Source organism: Strix aluco, chromosome 5, assembly GCF_031877795.1.
Source record: "Strix aluco isolate bStrAlu1 chromosome 5, bStrAlu1.hap1, whole genome shotgun sequence".
Lineage (NCBI taxonomy): Eukaryota > Metazoa > Chordata > Aves > Strigiformes > Strigidae > Strix > Strix aluco.
In genome coordinates, this window is record NC_133935.1 from 50,536,341 (window position 1) to 50,554,240 (window position 17,900).

Here is a 17,900-nt window from a genome sequence, read left to right on the forward strand (position 1 = left end):
GAGTTCCAGCTCCCTCTTCCAATCCAGAAGATCTCTGATCATGAAGCTATCACCCTTTGCGGTGCACAAAGTATTCTCCTCACACACATTCACCTCACAAAGTATTCACCCCACTACCTGGGCTAACCATCCCTTCTGTCCTGGCCTCCCAACAGCTGGCCAGAACAATGAGGAGGCAGCCTTCAGCCCTCAAAAACCACACATCCTGTGAATACGCCTTTGTGTTTTATATTTTTAGACAACTGCATACTTCAATGCATTGTACTGTGTATTTGAAGCATTCAGCACGAAATTGTAAAGGTAATTGACAAAACCTTTGGAAATTCACCTTTAAAGAGAGATTTTAGGCTCTGGATTTTCCTGTGCTTGTACATCCATTGATAATGCAAACCAGGTGTCTCCACAAGTTTGTGATTTGCTATTAAAATACCTTGAAAAAGCTCGGTGTCTGATGAGAGTAAAATACTTTAATCATTAACAGCTAACAACATGCAGCAAAACATCATAATTATAAGCTTCTCAAAGGCTTACTGAAGAGGCATAAAGCATTCTAAAAGAAACTAGTTGTCTTAGCCTTCCAGGTCTGTGAAAGTATTGTAGCATTTAACTTGTATGCTTGCCTGCATATACTTTTTTCCCCCCTCATACAATACTAGCTTCTCAGTTACAGCCACAGAAATCAGGAGTATTAAACCTGAATTCCCACTTCACTTTTAACACTCTCAACTAAAGCATGCTCTCCATAGCTGTTTGTGCTGGAATGTGCAAGCTGAATAGCAATCCAGTCTACTTTTAGGAAGTTTACATTGTGCCCTGACAAAAGAGGTAATTACTGCCATACCTCATAATATTTGAGTGGAAAACCAGGAACCGTCAAGCTTTAAACTTGAATTTAGTACTACCATTAGAAAGGAGCTTAAACAGTAGAGTTCAAGAAAGCAAAAAGTTTTGAATTTTACCTATTCTCTTATGCTAGATTTTGTTCTTAAACCCTTCCAATAGCAACTGAGTGTATTTATCATAGAAACTCAAACTAAAGATATACACCTTTCTGCAATACAGAACACACATTCTAACACATAAAGAGATTTTCAAATATCAGTTTGGCTAACATATGCTTTCAGATACTGTCAGATCCAGCTACAGACCTTTTAATGGTCCTTGCTTACAGGAATTATCATTTGCAGAGGAAACAGAAAAGTGCTTAACTGAGGAGTATATTCAATGTTTCCTAACACAGAGTATAGTGGTTCCCTCTGCACCTAGCAAGCAGGGCTGGAGGTGGGTGCACACTGCCTGGGCACACCAGGCATGGCACACACCATGGCTGCTCAAGCTGGAGGGGCACAGGAGGCCCCCCCGGTCCGCAGCTTCCTCATGGTGCCCACAGGCCAGCCCTCTTTCTCCTGTGAAATGGGGTAATACAGCCCAGCCTATTAATGTTACTGATGTACCTTTTTCACATTCTAGCTGGGAAGCTTCAGTAGCAGTACCTTCTATATTCATCATGTTAACAGCTGGAGCAGGGGAGGAAGAAGAAAAGTCTAAAGGTTGAGATCAGACAAAGAAATAAAGCAGGAAAAGACGATGAGGATCAGACAGCATGAAAGCACTGCTCTCCCTACAGCCGGAATGTATATTTCCACCTGCTCATCCCGAGTCACACTCTGTGATACACAGTGAGAAGCAAAGCCTTAGGGACTAACCACCCTTCATATTCCATCCTTAGGCTGCATACAAGTTTCCCACTGAGGTGAATCAGAGACCTTTTCAGGAGAGCAGCCTTTAGTCCAAGCTTTATTATCCAGACTCTGCTCCTCCATCTAAGAGAGATGAGATTCCCACAATAGATTTTAGATTATTGTGCAGGCTAAAACGATTATCTTTCCAATAAAATAACCATTAAAATCTTGGAAAATAAACCAGATTCTGAAACCTTTGCACGCAATTCAAGATAGTTTCATTGATTTCAATTGTTAAGAAAAAAAAATATGCTAAGTAAGGAGGTAGGACTCTGTATGTCTACAAGTTTGCATTTATATTAGAACGGTTATCCAGAATAGAAATGATTTGTACTTATAAAAGAAAAACACGACATCTGAGCAGAGAACAAAGAGCTATATTTAATTTTCATTTAATTACTGAATTGAGCTAACATTCTCTCTAGCATCAGCCAAAGATGGGAAGCTCACAAATCCCTTACAGGAATACCCCTTTTTGTATGCTGAACTGGCCACTGCATTGCTCCCTTCTCCAGCTAGTGGAAAACTAGTTTGGCAACAAAGAGGCTGGTGTAACTAAAGCCCAGAGTGTGTCCAAGGGCCAAGTTAAAAAAGCCTGAGACCTGAGAGGATAATCAAAACAAAGGGTTTTTTGAAGGTTGTACCCTCCCGAAACGCGAGAAGGGGAAAAGCGCATTAATGCCTCTCTGTTCTGCAACTGCTCCCATGAAGGAGAGAACAGCGAGGCTGAATTCTCCTTATTTTACTACTTAACATTTGCACACAACAAGGCAGAGGTACTGGTCCCCTCTGAATAGCCAAAGGACATGTCCTTGTACAGTGGGGATGAAGAGGACATCCGTGCTACACTGAGTACAAGGGGAAGAGGGAGTTAATTAATTTTCCTTTAAGTGATACAAAAGTTCAGAGAGTTCTTGCTCAAGTGACTCTGGCTTGGTCTTTAGGGAGGAGTGTAAAATGGAAGGAGATTTCATTAGTGTAGAGACAAGACACTGCAAGGCTTGTGGGCAATGGATGAAACGTGAACAGAAAAGTGGAATTGCAAAGAGACAAGAAAAAGCAGAGAGACCCCAAGGAAAGGAAGAGACTAGACAAGTAAGGAGTCCCAAAGCCTGCGATGAAAGAGGATCCTTGGCTAAGGGCAGAAACTAGTGAGTCTCTGAGCCTTCCAAGCGCTCACACATCCATCATTTGCAGATTGTTTCCCAATAGCTATGACTGGCAGTAATTCCCAAAGGGGAGTAAATATAGGTCAATTGGGATTTTCCCCCTGTCCATTCCTGCTCCTCCCAGATCTCATGCACTAAAATAGCGCTGAGCTGCACTTTCATTTTCCCTGACTTGGTAGCCTGCCAACATACAGCACGTTCCTTCTAGGGCAGTGAGTTTTTAAGTACAACGGTCATAAACTATTTTTAAATGGGTCTTTTCTGAGAATCACAATCCTTTCAACATTGTGAAAAATATCTAATCTTTTCCATTCCAGGCAGTCCTCTCCAGCACAGTGGCAAAGATTTAATTGCTTCTGGTGCTCAGATGATGAGATACAAGTGTTCTGGAAATAACCTTTTAATTTAATAATTCCTACTGGCAAGCCCGAAAGCTTTTTGCATTGCTCGCCAATAAAGAATTCATTTTCAGTACTAAAAGAAAAAATGAAGTTTAAAAAACTTCTGGGTTTCTGCTGTGGATAGAGCTATCAAAGAGGCACCTTAGCACTGAAGACATGATACCTATTTTTACTATCAGGTCAACTGGAGTAGGTATGCTCTCCCTCTCCACCAATATTTGCCTTGTCAAGCCTACCAACAAAGAGAGAATAGAAAGCCTGTTAGCTCTGCTATTTTTAATTCGAGACAAATCCCATGCATCATTTACCAGCAGGTGAAATACAACTTTCTTTTTTAGCAGTGAACAGAAGACCTCCAACAGGAATTTCTATTCTGTTTTTCTGAAACAACTTTGTACTAGTTTTTACTTTTCAAAGAAAAAAATTACTAATTTTGAAGATTAAACAAATACTTAATTTGGAATTGGAGTTCTTTTAAATTGTGTTACACAGTGTTCTGTAACTCAGTGGACTTCTTCCTCAGCTTACAAGGCTTATTTGCCTGGGTAACAATACACAATAGATATGTGATATGAGCCATTTCTCCTTGGTAGAATATCTCATAAAAATGAAGCAAAGAGAAAGCTGAGAACTGGTATGACTTAACAGGACCTTCCAACCTTAAACACAAAAAAGTCTCTTGAAAAAAGCATTGTCTCACTTGTTCCTAAAGCGAGATGAGTGAAAACCAGCTCTGCAGTAGTTTGCTGAGCGTGCGCTCCTATCCCGCGCAGCACAGATGGGCTGCGGTGCAGCAGGTGTGAAGGAAGCTGCCACTTTTGCTGCACAGAGAAGCTGAATTCTGAAATATCACAGATGAGTTAAATTTGATGACTCTGTTTTATGAGGCATTGTAAGGAAATATTGAAATGACACTTAACTAGTCCACTGAAGGAGACAAAGGTCCCTGAACACATCAGAGCTAAAAACAGTTGTCATTTCAGCTGTGGTTTTGGCCTCTGATTTAATAAGCTCTCAGAGTAAAATCTGTATCAGGGAATAAAAAACCCCAAAGAAACAGCACTCCCTGCCACAGCAGCAGACTAAAGCATCCTCAATGCAGGATCAAATGCCAAGGGGTTATTACAGTATATATAGGAAATCACCAACAAATAACCAGTAAATCTATGGCCAGCTGATTTTCAAGATATTTACAACTCTTTTAACGGAAACAGTGGTTGGTGCTAATATCTACCTACATGTGTAGGCACATAATGTGCCTATACATGCCATGCATCCTACTAGAAAAATAAATTTCTAGTGCAAAAGACACACATAGACCCATATCCTACCCAGACATCAGCCTGTGTCATTTCATTCAGCATTCAATTCTTCAGCACAAACTATCTGAAAGCTGAATTATCTCCCTGTATTTTTGTAGTTTACTACATGAGTAAATACAATTTTTAAATCAGACTGTGAACCAAACTTAAGTCTCATATTTTGTTAAAAAGCTTATAAGCATGAGGCTTATAAAATTTAATTATGATCTCTCCATTAGCTAGCATAACTGCATTTCCGACGAGTTCAGGCTGGTTGGTTCTTTTTTTATCATCCCAGCTACTAGAAAAGCATTTCGAGTTAAAGACATCATAGCTGCCAATCTCTCCCCAACAGTCTCCCTTACATGGAAATTTTCTACGTGGCTTTCTCCAAAAACCAATACCGCTCATCACCACAGAGAGGAGCCATCTCCCTTTCAGAAAATTAGATATTCTACAGTCTCATGAGTTATCCTTCAAATAACATCTTCAGCACACATACGTCTATGCATATGTCAACAGAATAAAAGCACTCTTTAAAAATGTACCTTTGATCACACAGATTGTGCCATGATGGTATGCGGAGCAGCCTTATGAATATACAAGAAAATGTCAACCTTTTATCCAAAAATAGCTTAAAAAAATTACAGCATGAAGAAATTCTGATACTGCACAAAAAAACATAAAAGAATGGCTCACACGGTATTAGTAACATTAACCACCCTAAAACCAAAGAACTTTATGCAATTGAAAACAAAATTTTAAAAATCTAATCCATACCGAAATAAAATTCCATAGTAAAACAGAAACTCGTAAGTCTTCCCTAGTCAGACATGTACTTTTATGAATAGCAGCAAGAAGACACTACAGCAAGGACACAGTATTTATCCTTATACTTTAAATCTTCTTTGAACTTACAGTACAATCAGATAATACTGAATGTCAATGACTGAAAAGTGAGAGAGCAAAGAAAACTATTTCTGTCCAAACAGCAATAAATTTGATTCAAATATAAAGATTATTTGATTTTAAACCACTGCCCACGGTGGATTAATTTAACAAATACTTTTATTTAAATTTCTGTAACACCATTTTCTTAAAACGAATCTTCACTTCATTAGGTTATCATTAGTTGATTAGCAAAAAATAAATAACTTTACGCAAAATTTTCTGCCACTATTTAATAACCGGGATTATATGTACATCTACCTGTATTTAGGTAACTCCAGGGATAAACACATTTGTTCAGGACTCTTTTTCCTTCTTACAAGAGAAAATGTCCAAAGGCAAACTTTTTTCAATGAAAAACATTACTTGGAATCTGTGTGAGGTGAATTCTTTTTTTGATTCCAGTGCAGTTTAAAAATGAACAAATGTGGCATTTTATTTTTTTAATTAGCCAAATATATTTACATTGGATGTGCGGCACAAGCATCTATCTCTAGGCATCCTAAAGCTGTTTTTCAATTTGTGAGCAAAAGAAGTATTCATTCTGGCTAAATATATTACTTTAAAACCTGCTTCGATTATTTCCCTTCTCTTTAATTCTCTCTCAAGTGTCCAGAATGCAAAGGTGTCTCTTCCACCTCTATTAATTGTCTAATTTATTAATTGTCATATTTATTAAACCTTACATTTTTTTCAATCCACATTTCCCAGCCCTAAATGCATTCAAAAGATGAAAATATTCATCCTATTCCCACCAGCTGGACTTGCAGCCAACAGTAACCATGCAAAACCTTTCTGCACAGTGAGAAGTACTTACCTTTGGAAAAAACCATAAATACTTTCTCCTGCTCTGTTACAGTGAGCATACAACAGGGCTAATATTGGAGTTTTCTCCAGGGTCAGCTTCCGTGGCCTCACCCTGAGCCACCTGCGGGCAGGGGCGATGCCGCCGGCCTGCTGATGCCAGGGCTGGCAGCAGCCCCGCAGTCAGTCCTGCACAGAGGCCCCCCAAACACACACGCCGGGGCTGGCAGCAGCCCCGCAGTCCTGCACAGAGCTCCCCCTGACGCACAGACCCTGCACTCCTGCACGAAGTCCCCCATACACAGACGCCAGGGCTGGCAGCAGCCCCGCAGTCCTGCACAGAGCTCCCCCTGACGCACAGACCCTGCACTCCTGCACGAAGTCCCCCATACACAGACGCCAGGGCTGGCAGCAGCCCCGCAGTCCCGTACAGAGCCCCCCCAGACGTACAGGCTCCGCAGTCCCGTACAGAGCCCCCCCGACGCAGAGGCCAGGGCTGCCCGTGCCCGCGGCGCTGGCTCACAGGGTGGGCCCACGGCTCAGTTCAGCTCGTCTTGCTTGGAGAGTCAAAGGGGGAACCAATGCAGCCACCACGTTCGTTCCACTCTTCCCCTCAGCCTTTTGCTAGTTTCAAGGCTTTGTAGTTCAGCTTCCCGTCTGGATCAATATTTTAAGATAAATTTGGATGTTTTCTTTGCATAATCTGTTCTTAAAAGCGACATCTGTTCCACTCCCTTCAGCAGAGGCAGCAGCGGCACCCACAGGCAGCCCCCTCCTGCCGAAGCCTGCTGTCAGAAACCTCATTAAACCTTGCCCCAAAATGCAGTTTCTTTCTGTCCTACTTGGACTCACACTCCAAAAAAGGAAATCCTACACTTAAAACATCGGGAGTGCCTCTTCCCCCTCTTGGTCCTTTACATTTCACACCATTCTGACACATTAGAAATTCCTTGGCAACGGAGCCATGCCCCCACAGCATCCTCAGTCCCCCTCAGGACCATTCTCCTCCCACAGTTTACTTCAGCACATCTCAGTGCTGAGCATGCAAGCCTTCAGCACGCCTTATCAAAATAAAACAATAAAGGATGTACCCACTCTATGTCTACTTTAAGGTTTTTTTGAAACAATAATTACTGTTTAGAATTCTGATATATTTGTTCAGTATGTTATTTTCATAGCATTGATATGAATGTGCAGAAAGACTCTCATTCTCTTACATTTATATGTGTACTTAAATAGATATTCACAGAAATAATTTATCTAGATGTTTGGAAATGTTATGTAGTTGCTAGGCAAAACAAATAAGAAAATTAATAAACCATAAGCTATGATCAGTTAAGTCCATCAGCAAATTTCTCTATTCGTAACACAATACAAAGAAAACGCACATAACAGATTATCAGGTTGGAAATCAGTTGACTGCCCAGATGACATTCCATGGCAGTATATTTCAGGGATTTTTTTTAAGAAACAACAGAGGTAATCATCTGAAGTAGCAGTGACTAATTTCAAAATGCTGAAATCTGTTGCACACACCTTCTTCTGCACACACACTGTCAGTGGAGCATGACAGCCACCTGAATTTGTAATGAACTATCTTGTCAATGAAGTTGCTGAAGCTGCATTTTTTTTGAGCACACACACTTTATCAACATCTATCAAGCTTTCCTTCTCACTCTTAGGAACTCACTTCAGGTGCTTTAGCTGGATAAATATGAGGCTGACCACCAGAAATTAGGAACAGTAATGCTGAATCATTATATTCCCGGATGATAGAGCTATCTTGTGTGTCTGCAACCTTTGTCTGAGGTTGCTCTTCCTCCTCTGACAGGTTATGAAATTTATCCTTACAGAAATTTATCCTAAAGGAGACTTTTAACTTCCCAGACATCTGCTGGGAACACAACACAGCAGAGTGGGACCAGTCCCAGACATTCTTGGAATGTGTGGCAGATAACTTCCTGACGCAGCTGGTGAGTGAACCGGCCAGAGAAGGTGCCCTGCTGGATCTCCTCTTTGTGAACAGAGAAGGACTGGTGGATGATGTGGTGGTTGGAGGCCGACTAGGGCACAGCGATCATGAAATAATAGCGTTCTCTATTCTTAGAGAGGCCAGGAGAGGGGGCAGCAGAACTGACATCCTGGACTTCCAAAGGGCTGACTTTGACTTGTTTGACAGAATCCCTTGGGAGATGATCCTGAAGGATATAGGGGTCCAGGAAGGCTGGGCACTCTTTAAGAACAAAGTCTTAATGGCACAGGAGCAGGCAGTCCCCAGGTGCTGTAAGAGAAGCCGGCGACAGAGAAGACCACCCTGGCTGAACTGCGAGCTTTGGCTGCAACTCAGGGAGAAAAGGAGAGTTTACAGCCTTTGGAAGAAGGGGCTAGCAACTCACAATGATTACAAAGATGCTGTGAGGCTATGCAGGGCAGAAATCAAGAGGTCTAAGCCCAGCTAGAAATTAATCTGGCTTCAACAATCAAGGACAACAAGAAATGTTTCTATAAGCATGTGAGTAGCAAAAGAAAGACCAGGGAGAGCCTCCATCCCCTGCTAGACGCAGGAGGAAACATGGTAACAAGTGATGAGGAAAAGGCTGAGGTGATTAATGCCTTCTTTGCCTCAGTCTTTAATAACAAGACTAGTTGTATTGAGGGAATCCAGCCTCCTCAGCCAGAAGACAGAGACTGGGAGAACGACCCCCCCGCATTCCAGGAGGAGACAGTCAGTGACCTACTGCATCACATAGACACACACAAGTCTATGGGACCAGATGGAATACACCCGAGGGTGCTGAAGGAGCTGGCTGGGGTGCTCGCCAAGCTGCTTTCCATCATTTACCAGCAGTGCTGGCTGACCAGGGAGGTCCCGACAGATTGGAAATTGGCCAATGTGACGCCCATCTATAAGAAAGGTTGGAGGGATGATCCAGGAAATTACAGGCCTGTCAGCTTGACTTTGGTGCCCAGGAAGCTGATGGAGCAGCTCATCCTGAGTACCATCATACAACACATGCGGGACAACCAGATGATCAGGCCCAGTCAGCATGGGTTTATGAAAGGCAGGTCCTGCTTGACAAACCTGATCTCCTCCTACGACAGGGCGACCCGCTTAGTGGATGAGGGAAAGGCAGTGGATGTTGTCTACCTTGACTTTAGTAAGGCCTTTGACACCGTTTCCCACAGCATTCTCCTGGCGAAACTGGCTGATCGTGGCTTGGATGGGCACACGCTTTGCTGGGTAAAAAACTGGCTGGATGGCCGGGCCCAAAGAGTTGTGGTGAACGGAGTTAAATCCGGTTGGCAGCCGGTCACGAGTGGTGTCCCCCAGGGCTCAGTTTTGGGGCCACTCCTGTTTAACATCTTTATTGATGATCTAGACGAGGGGATCGAGTGCACCCTCAGTAAATTTACAGATGACACCAAGTTGGGTGGGAGTGTTGATCGGCTCGAGGGTAGGGAGGCTCTGCAGAGAGATCTGGACAGGCTGGAGCGATGGGCTCAGGCCAACTGCATGAGTTTCAATAAGGCCAAATGCCGGGTGCTGCACTTGGGCCACAACAACCCCCAGCAGCGCTACAGGCTTGGGGAGGAGTGGCTGGAGAGCTGCCAGTCAGAGAGGGACCTGGGGGTGTTGATTGACAGCCGGCTGAACATGAGCCAGCAGTGTGCCCAGGTGGCCAAGAAGGCCAATGGCATCCTGGCTTGTATCAGAAATAGCGTGGCCAGCAGGGACAGGGAAGTGATCTTGCCCCTGTGCTTGGCACTGGTGAGGCTGCACCTAGATTACTTTGTTCAGTTTTGGGCCCCTCACTACAAAAAGGACATTGAATTACTCGAGCGTGTCCAGAGAAGGGCAACGAAGTTGGTGAAGGGTCTGGAGCACATGTCGTATGAGGAGCGGCTGAGGGAACTGGGGTTGTTTAGTGTGGAGAAGAGGAGGCTGAGGGGAGACCTCATCGCCCTCTACAACTACCTGAAAGGAGGTTGCAGAGAGCTGGGGATGAGTCTCTTTAACCAAGTAACAAGCAATAGGACAAGAGGGAATGGCCTCAAGGTGCACCAGGGAAGGTTTAGACTGGGTATTAGGAAGCATTTTTTTACAGAAGGGGTTGTTAGGCGTTGGAATGGGCTTCCCAGGGAGGTGGTGGAGTCCCCATCCCTGGAGGTGTTTAAGAGTAGGGTCGACATAGCGCTGAGGGATATGGTGTAGTTGGGAACTGTTAATGTTGGGTTGATGGTTGGACTGGATGATCTTCAAGGTCTTTTCCAACCTAGATGATTCTGTGATTCTGTGTTTCGGAAACAAGCTGGGGCAACCATTCAGAAAAGAGCAATCACCTTGGAGGATTTCTGAAATGCTTTTGCCTTTCCAAAAGCTCAGGAATAAGCTCACAACGTCCATTTTTAAAACGGAAGAAAAGAGCGATTGGTGAACTAAATGGCCATTAGCCTACCTTCAACACCCAGAAAGCTTTTGAAACAAATTATTAAATAGGCAACTGAAAATTAGAAAGCAATAAGCCACCAAGATGGACATGCCAAAATCTAACCCTATCAACCAATGTACTTTTCCTTCTTTCCTCCTATTCTACAGGCAGAAAGAAAGCAGTAAATCCAACAGACTCAAATATAAAATACTTTTTGACAGAGCAAACAGGAGAAGCACGTTCCTTCTGGGCCAAGGTCCTGTAACACAGGTGCAGAGCTGCTTGAAAAATCACACTCATTCAGTGCTTCTCCCACTGACTAGGGTCAAAACCCAGCAAGTAGTCTTACTAAAACTGCAGAGACACCAACCTGCAAGGAGCGTAAAGCACTCTAAAGATCTGAGCCGAACTCAAGATGGTCTTAATAAATTGGAGAAATGGTAAAAAAAACAGCCAGATTAAATTCAATACAGCCAAGTACAAAGAACCACATTTGGACTTTAAAAGAAATCCTCAAATGCAATCCTCAAATGCACAAAACCAAAAGGATGAATACCAGGCCAGCAGCAGCACTGCAGAAAAGGATGTCAAGGTTACAGTGACAATAAATTGAGCCAACGGTGTGAAACTATTAAAAAAAAAAAAGCAAATGATAATCTGGAGTTTATTAGAAACAGAAGCATAATACATAATAGCAGGGCTGGGGAGGAAATCTGCTCTCAGCAGCAGCAGTGAGGTATCAGCTGGAATGCCCTGCTGGCTTGGGACATAGGACAGAGACTATTGAGGAAAGTCCACAGGAGAAATAAAAAAAAGAGTGGTTCAGAAAGCCAAATCCCTACAAAAATATCTTAAGAACTTGGTTTGTTTAGTCTACAAGAGTGACGGTGGAGATGGGATAATGCTCTGAAAACCTGCATCTTTTCTTAAATAGCATTACATCACTCAGCTATTACATGTCTATATTACTGTCATAGTTATTACTGGACTGTCATTAGATAAAAATGTGCTACTCTGCAATTCATATGTAACAGAGCAACAAAAAAAGCTTGTTTTGCCCCAGACAGCTACTGTATTTCACATTTTAAAGGACTTTACAGGCAGAGTGCAGTCCTTTAAATACTTCAAAGTATCTGTTGTAATCCTTCCCAGCATGGTTCAACAACCGCTAAAATAGTTTGGTGCAATCCTGCACCTCTCTCAAGCTCAGAGGCACATAGCAAAGCAGCCTTGTGATTTTGAATGAGGGATGACAGGTTCTGTAGAAGATTAGAAACCAGCAGCGTCTGGTGGGTCCCTTCCAGAGTGAGCCACTAATTAGCTACACAAGTCAGTGAAGATCTTGTCCCTTACATGTGCTTGCTTTTAAGTAAAAGCAAGAGCACACAGAACAAGTATGTACACAGACAATTTGGTTTCTCATGAAAAGAGATGTTAAAAGGTGTGCTGTCAGCACAGTGTATTTTTCCACTGTATATGCATACGATCTGATGAAATACTAATTTTAATCCTGAAAAAAAAAAAATAGAAAAAAATGAGGATACAGTCTAAAAGTACAGTTCTGACAACAAGCGGTTAAATACTAAGGCTTTGACCAACAGGGCTTATTTTCTTTTTCTGCAGCCATTCGAAAGCAGAGATGATAAAGCTATAGAAAACGCAAATCACTTTATTTGTGGAGTTTCTGAATTTCCACCTCAGGGCTTTAACTTCACACAGTTGGCCAATCCACCTGAACTTTTCCGCCTGTCCCGGAACTGGCAGCCTATGCATCTGTTCCTTACTCCCTTTTCTGTTCCTGTCTTACTCTCTTCTCTCCCTCATACTTGTGCTATGGCTACTGACAGTGCCGTTGGTGTGAAGGAGTAGAAGCCTAACCAATCTGATCCGCAAGCCTTGGTTTCAGCATACTTAAGACCAAATCAGTGCACTGCTGGATCACTCACTAGTACAAATTCAACTTGAACTGGGTGTAAGCTGTGACTGCTCGTCATCAGGACACATAAGGAGGGATCTGCATTGGTATTATGTTTAATATCAAGCTTCCTCCCAGCGGCAGGATGGTGACAATCTGTCCCAGGTGGCAAAGCCTGCTTGTATAAAGTTAACCATTTTTCTTAGCCGATTTGAGCAAGTACAGCTACCTTTACATCAAACCAATGCTTTGCTCTTGCACCAGCTGCAGGAAACCCAAGGCCAGACTCGCTATGCTGCCGAACAACTGCTGCATGAGCTGAAAGGGACATCCACGGGGTTCTCACCCCAGCCAACCCACCGCACAGGTCCTCAAAGTGGTTAAAATCACCTACGCTCTCTGTGCATGCGTACACCTGGAGGCACAGCCTCGCCTGCGGATTTCCCCCGAGAACCACACACTGGGGAACAGAGAAGGACAAGAACAAGCCAATCCTGCAGCCAGACTGAACACTTTCTGGGCTCTTTTCTTTTGGCGATGACTGGCACAGATCACTTCCCCAGGAAGCTGCTAAGGTTCCTTGTGCTGATTCCCCCCCCATTTTCATTGTGTGGTCGGAGTGAAAGCGGTAGCATTTGGCAGCTACTTTCCATCAGCACTATTGTTACCCCCTGGTAACAGGGATTTGTTTTCCATCAGGTGAAACACAAAGGCATTGTCCCTGCTTGGAGGAACACAAGATTTAAAGGGATCCCTGGGGAAACACTTCCAAATGCCATGCACAACGTTACTCTTAAGATTTCTTGGATGTGGTAACACTTTCCAACAAAACAATGCATGAGCACACTACGTACATCTTGCTAAACTGCTGCCCATGTTTCAAAGAAATCATTAATCCCAGTGTTCAGATGCTACCGAAAGAGCGAACTGGGGAGCTCTGCAGAAGTCCTGTCCATAGACTTTGTTTGTGCAACACTCAAAAGCTGAACGATGTTTAAACACAAAAGTTACTGGAAAGATCATTTTCACTGCTCTGTTGAAATGAAGAAGCATTTATGCTATTAATCATATTACAAAACATGCTAAACTATAACTTAAGTCTGTGAAGACAGCGAAACTGTGGTAGCACCTTATAAGTTTAAGCGTTGTTCTTGCCTGGTTTGGGCTAGTACTGTTCAATTCCTCTTAAAGTCCTTACTGAGAACAGTCTCTTTATTCCCAGTACCAGTTGCTAGACTGTGTGGCTTTCAGATAATGCTATTGGAACTGATGTTCCTAAATGAGAACCAGAAGGCTAGAGCTAAGCAGATAAATTATAATTTCTAGTTATCTCACCATCAGTGGGGTTCCCAAAGAATTCTTCTACCCTATTTTCAGACAAAGCATAAGGATCACCATCTTCACAGATTAAGGACACAAAAATCCCCATTAAAACCCAAAATGACATTCTTCATTTTCTAGTAGAAGTTACTGTGTGCTCCCTTCCTTTTCTTAAGTGGTTGGTTGGAAATTACTTTTAAGACACTGCTAGTTGGTTATATATTCACAAATTTCCATGGAGGAGGACTTAAATCTTTAGTTTTGTGCTTTTTGGTTTTTTAGCTAGTACATACCAATAGTTTACTGGGAACCTAAGATCCTTCTGAGGCAAATGAAGCATACAAAAAGATAATAATACAATCCTACAGAAGCGACAAAAGTGAGGGAAGGGAAAGTTAACCTGTAGCCACTTCTTACCCTATGAGACACTAGAAAAAAAAAAAAAGCCCCAAATGCTGGCATGCTTTTTGTTGTTGTTTTGAAGACCTCTGACCTGTATAGAGAAGTAGCCTCTAAATAACTCCATGTATGGACACAATTATTCCAGAGCAAGAAACACCCTATTTCCATCTAGCCTTGCAGTCTGTTCCAAAATAAGCATACCAACTTCAGAGTTACTCATTTCTTACTCAGTAAGAAATTCATACCTCACTTTATTCTACAATAATTCCTAAACACAGTCTTAAATACACCAGGAATTTGAGGGTCCATTTTTCTGGGGGTCTTTTGGCTAAAGGAACCCTTTAACAAATCAGGGCTAGACCAAGCTATAATTAGGCTGATAGTTTATCCTACTTTTCCATCAGCTAAAGCCTCAACAGCTTAAGTTCATAGCCTGGGTGCTGCCAAAACTGCAGTTTTTAATGAAAGAAGAGAGAGAATAGGAAGGGGAAAAGAAGATCATATTCCCTATCTACAACTAATAAAATGTTGTGTGTAGCTTAAGAATTGTTCTGTAATGAGGGCACACTCACTTGAATTATGCAACTCAACAGAGCTATCTCAAAATTGGATGGCTTCACTGCATCGCTGGCTTCTAGTGATGCCAGTCAGACGTAGACAAGCAGACTTCTTAACCTGGCTGAGAAGATTAAATCCTTAACAGAGCAATCTCTTCTCTCCCTCTTCTCCCTCCTATTCTCCCATCTTTTAAAATAAACAACAAAGGAACCTTTAACAATCCACCTAAAAGGGAGCTTCCATTTTCTAGCATTTCTCATGTAATAAACAGGCTGGACCTCCAACGATACAGAAACAAGTATCATCTTACAAAGCTGACAAAACGTTAGAGTAGGTAAACAAAATCCTCCCATACCTTCATAAATATCAGGGCAAAGGACCAAATACCTTCCTCACATGCAAGTTTCCCTTATCGAACAGCTGTAAGGAATTCTTATGGTATGTACAAACATAAAAGTCTGGTTTAGCCAAATAAATCTCTGTGGGAGTGTTTAACCACCACCACTTGGAAAAATAAGCAAGGTCTTTCAGTCCAAAGATTTTCTTTTTGCCTAGGATCAATTCCTTTATATGGCTTTACTACTGAATATAGAAACATTACCCCATATACAAAGGCACTATTTTTAAATATTGTCCTTTTGGGGGAAAAATAGAATTCTTTTTTCCTCCTAAAAGATCTTTTCAAATGTGTATTATAAAGATCCAAGGAATTTCAGACAGGAAAAGGACCCACCAACCACTTTTTGGACTAAACTATATATGGCTTAACTCCACTAACTTTAGTGGTTTTGAGAAATCAATACAGAACTTTATTTAAGAAAACCCCAAAACTTCCATCTCTGAATTCTAGGATTATTTAGTAACTCTGGTTAAGCTATTCACCATATTTAATTTCCTACAAAAATTTTAACAGACAATTAAGAAATACTGTTCTAAAATAAGCCATGTCTACAGCAAGGCTGGCAATTCTTTTAGAAACTACAAGCAACTGTCTAAGATGACAAGCCACATGGAAACTAATGGAAACTACTTCCAGAATCAGACTTAAAGGGCACTGTTACCAACCAAATTTGGCAGACAAGGAATCATGACAAACTGCAAAGGCACGCAGCAACACAATAAAAAGTTGGGAATCATCAGCAAATAAGACGGCAAGCACTTGTGTCAATTCAGTGAGGGCAAGAACATAAACAGGACAAATTCTAAACATTAAAGGCTGTACTTGGATGAATGGCACTGTGCCATAGTGGGAGTGGAGCTGACTCTTCCATTTACAGATCGCTTGCTATAAACAAGCTGTATCGGTAAGGCAAAGTATCTGCCTATTGCAGATACCTCATTCTGACATCTATCTTTCAAAAGAACAGTTTCAGAACCATGTTAAGAGTAACAACGGGAAGCTTAAAAGAGAAAGAACTAAAAGCATGACATATATAATGTAACTAAAAAACTGCGTTTAAGGTCAGAACTCTTACAGCGATCTGACGTTTATTGCTAGGTAACAGAAGGCATCTAGACTTACCTGTAGGTATCTATCGTTAGATTTAGTATTTTTAATACACGGTTCTCCCTATTTAAGGTCACTGCACCTTCAGACAGTCTTTATGCCAAGGAGAGGATGACTAGACTTTCAGCTCAAGCAGGAAAGCCAGCATTTATAGCGAATTTGTCAAATATTAAAGGAAGCTCAATTGAGTCTCATTTCTATTTCCAGGAATATTAGAGATGCACCAAGTACTGCTACACTGACTTGGAAAGGGGTCAGTAAGAAATAAAATTATACTTTATTTTTTGCGTCAACTATGTTTGTCAGTAGCGGAACACAAAAGAAACGCAGCGAGCGAGCGCACTGAGCTCCCTTAGAAAAACACGACGGAATTCCGAAAGCCTACGTGAAGTTTAAGCTCGCTTTCTGACCGACGAAGCCCAATTTACCGAGAAGACGACCGCAGCAGAACTGAACTAATTCATCCCTCGGCCAAGCGCTGCCTCCCCAAGCCGAGTGCCCCCCGCGCACCCCAGGAACTATTTACCTCGCCTCCGCGTCCCAAGCGGCGGCCGCAGCACAGGACGCCCGGGCCGGGGCTCTGCGCGCCGCACCCCGGAGCTCGGGCGCTGCGGCGGCCACGGCGGCGCGGCCGGGACGGTGGGAGGGCAAACCCCCTCGGGCGCTCGCTCCGTGAAACGGGGCTCAACCCGAGCACCGACCGCAGCCCCCCGCCGCCGGCAGGGCGCGGGGGGGTCCCCCTCAGCGGGGACCCGCTCCTCGCTCCCCTCCCCCGCTCCCCGCCGCCCCAGCCGCGGCAGGTGCGGCCCGGCCCCCCGCGCCGCCGGGGCCGCTCCTCCCCTCGCCCCCGCCGCAGCCCCCGGCCCGTCCCCCCGGCGGCGGGGGACCAGCGGAGGGCCGGCTGCCCGCCGGCGCGGCTCCTACCTGCGGCTCCTGCGGCGGCCGCCAGCGCCAGACAGAGCGCGGAGAGGAGCGGCGGCGGCGGCGGCGCAGCGCGCATGAGGAGAGGCCCGAGGGAGCGAGCGAGCGGCCCCGGCCCCCCCCCGCCCCCCGGGATCGCGGTGACGGGGCCGCCGCCCGGGGAGCATGACGGGAAATTCCTGGGCACCGGCGGCCAACGCCAAATATGAACATAGAGCCGGGAGACACCCGCCGCCCGCCCGGCACGGCGGGGCGCGGCGCGGCGCGGGGGGGCGGCCTGCGCGCAGGGAGCCGGCGGGGGGGAACGGCGCTGGGACCCCGAACCGTCCCGCCGCTGCAGCACGCTCGGAGCTCGCTGTCCTTTGGCTTAAAGGGTGCTTCGGCTTAAAGGGTGCTTCGGCAAGGCCAACCCAGCCGCTCGCGGCCTTTCTAAAAATATTCCCCCCGCTGTTCCAAAGGGGGGGGGGGAGCGCGGCGCCGGA

At 44.0% G+C, this 17,900-nt stretch overlaps 1 protein-coding gene across 3 annotated transcripts in view; it reads right to left on the minus strand.

Moving 5' to 3' along the window:
• The window catches only part of MSRB3 (methionine sulfoxide reductase B3), an 89,203-nt gene extending 71,572 nt beyond the window's left edge, over positions 1-17,631 (minus strand). For all 3 annotated transcript variants that reach the window (XM_074827301.1, XM_074827302.1, XM_074827299.1), the window contains exon 1: positions 17,422-17,631. In XM_074827301.1, the coding sequence (XP_074683402.1) occupies positions 17,422-17,631 (210 nt within the window). The remainder of the gene's footprint in view (positions 1-17,421) is intronic.
• Between the last annotated feature and the right edge of the window lie 269 nt (positions 17,632-17,900).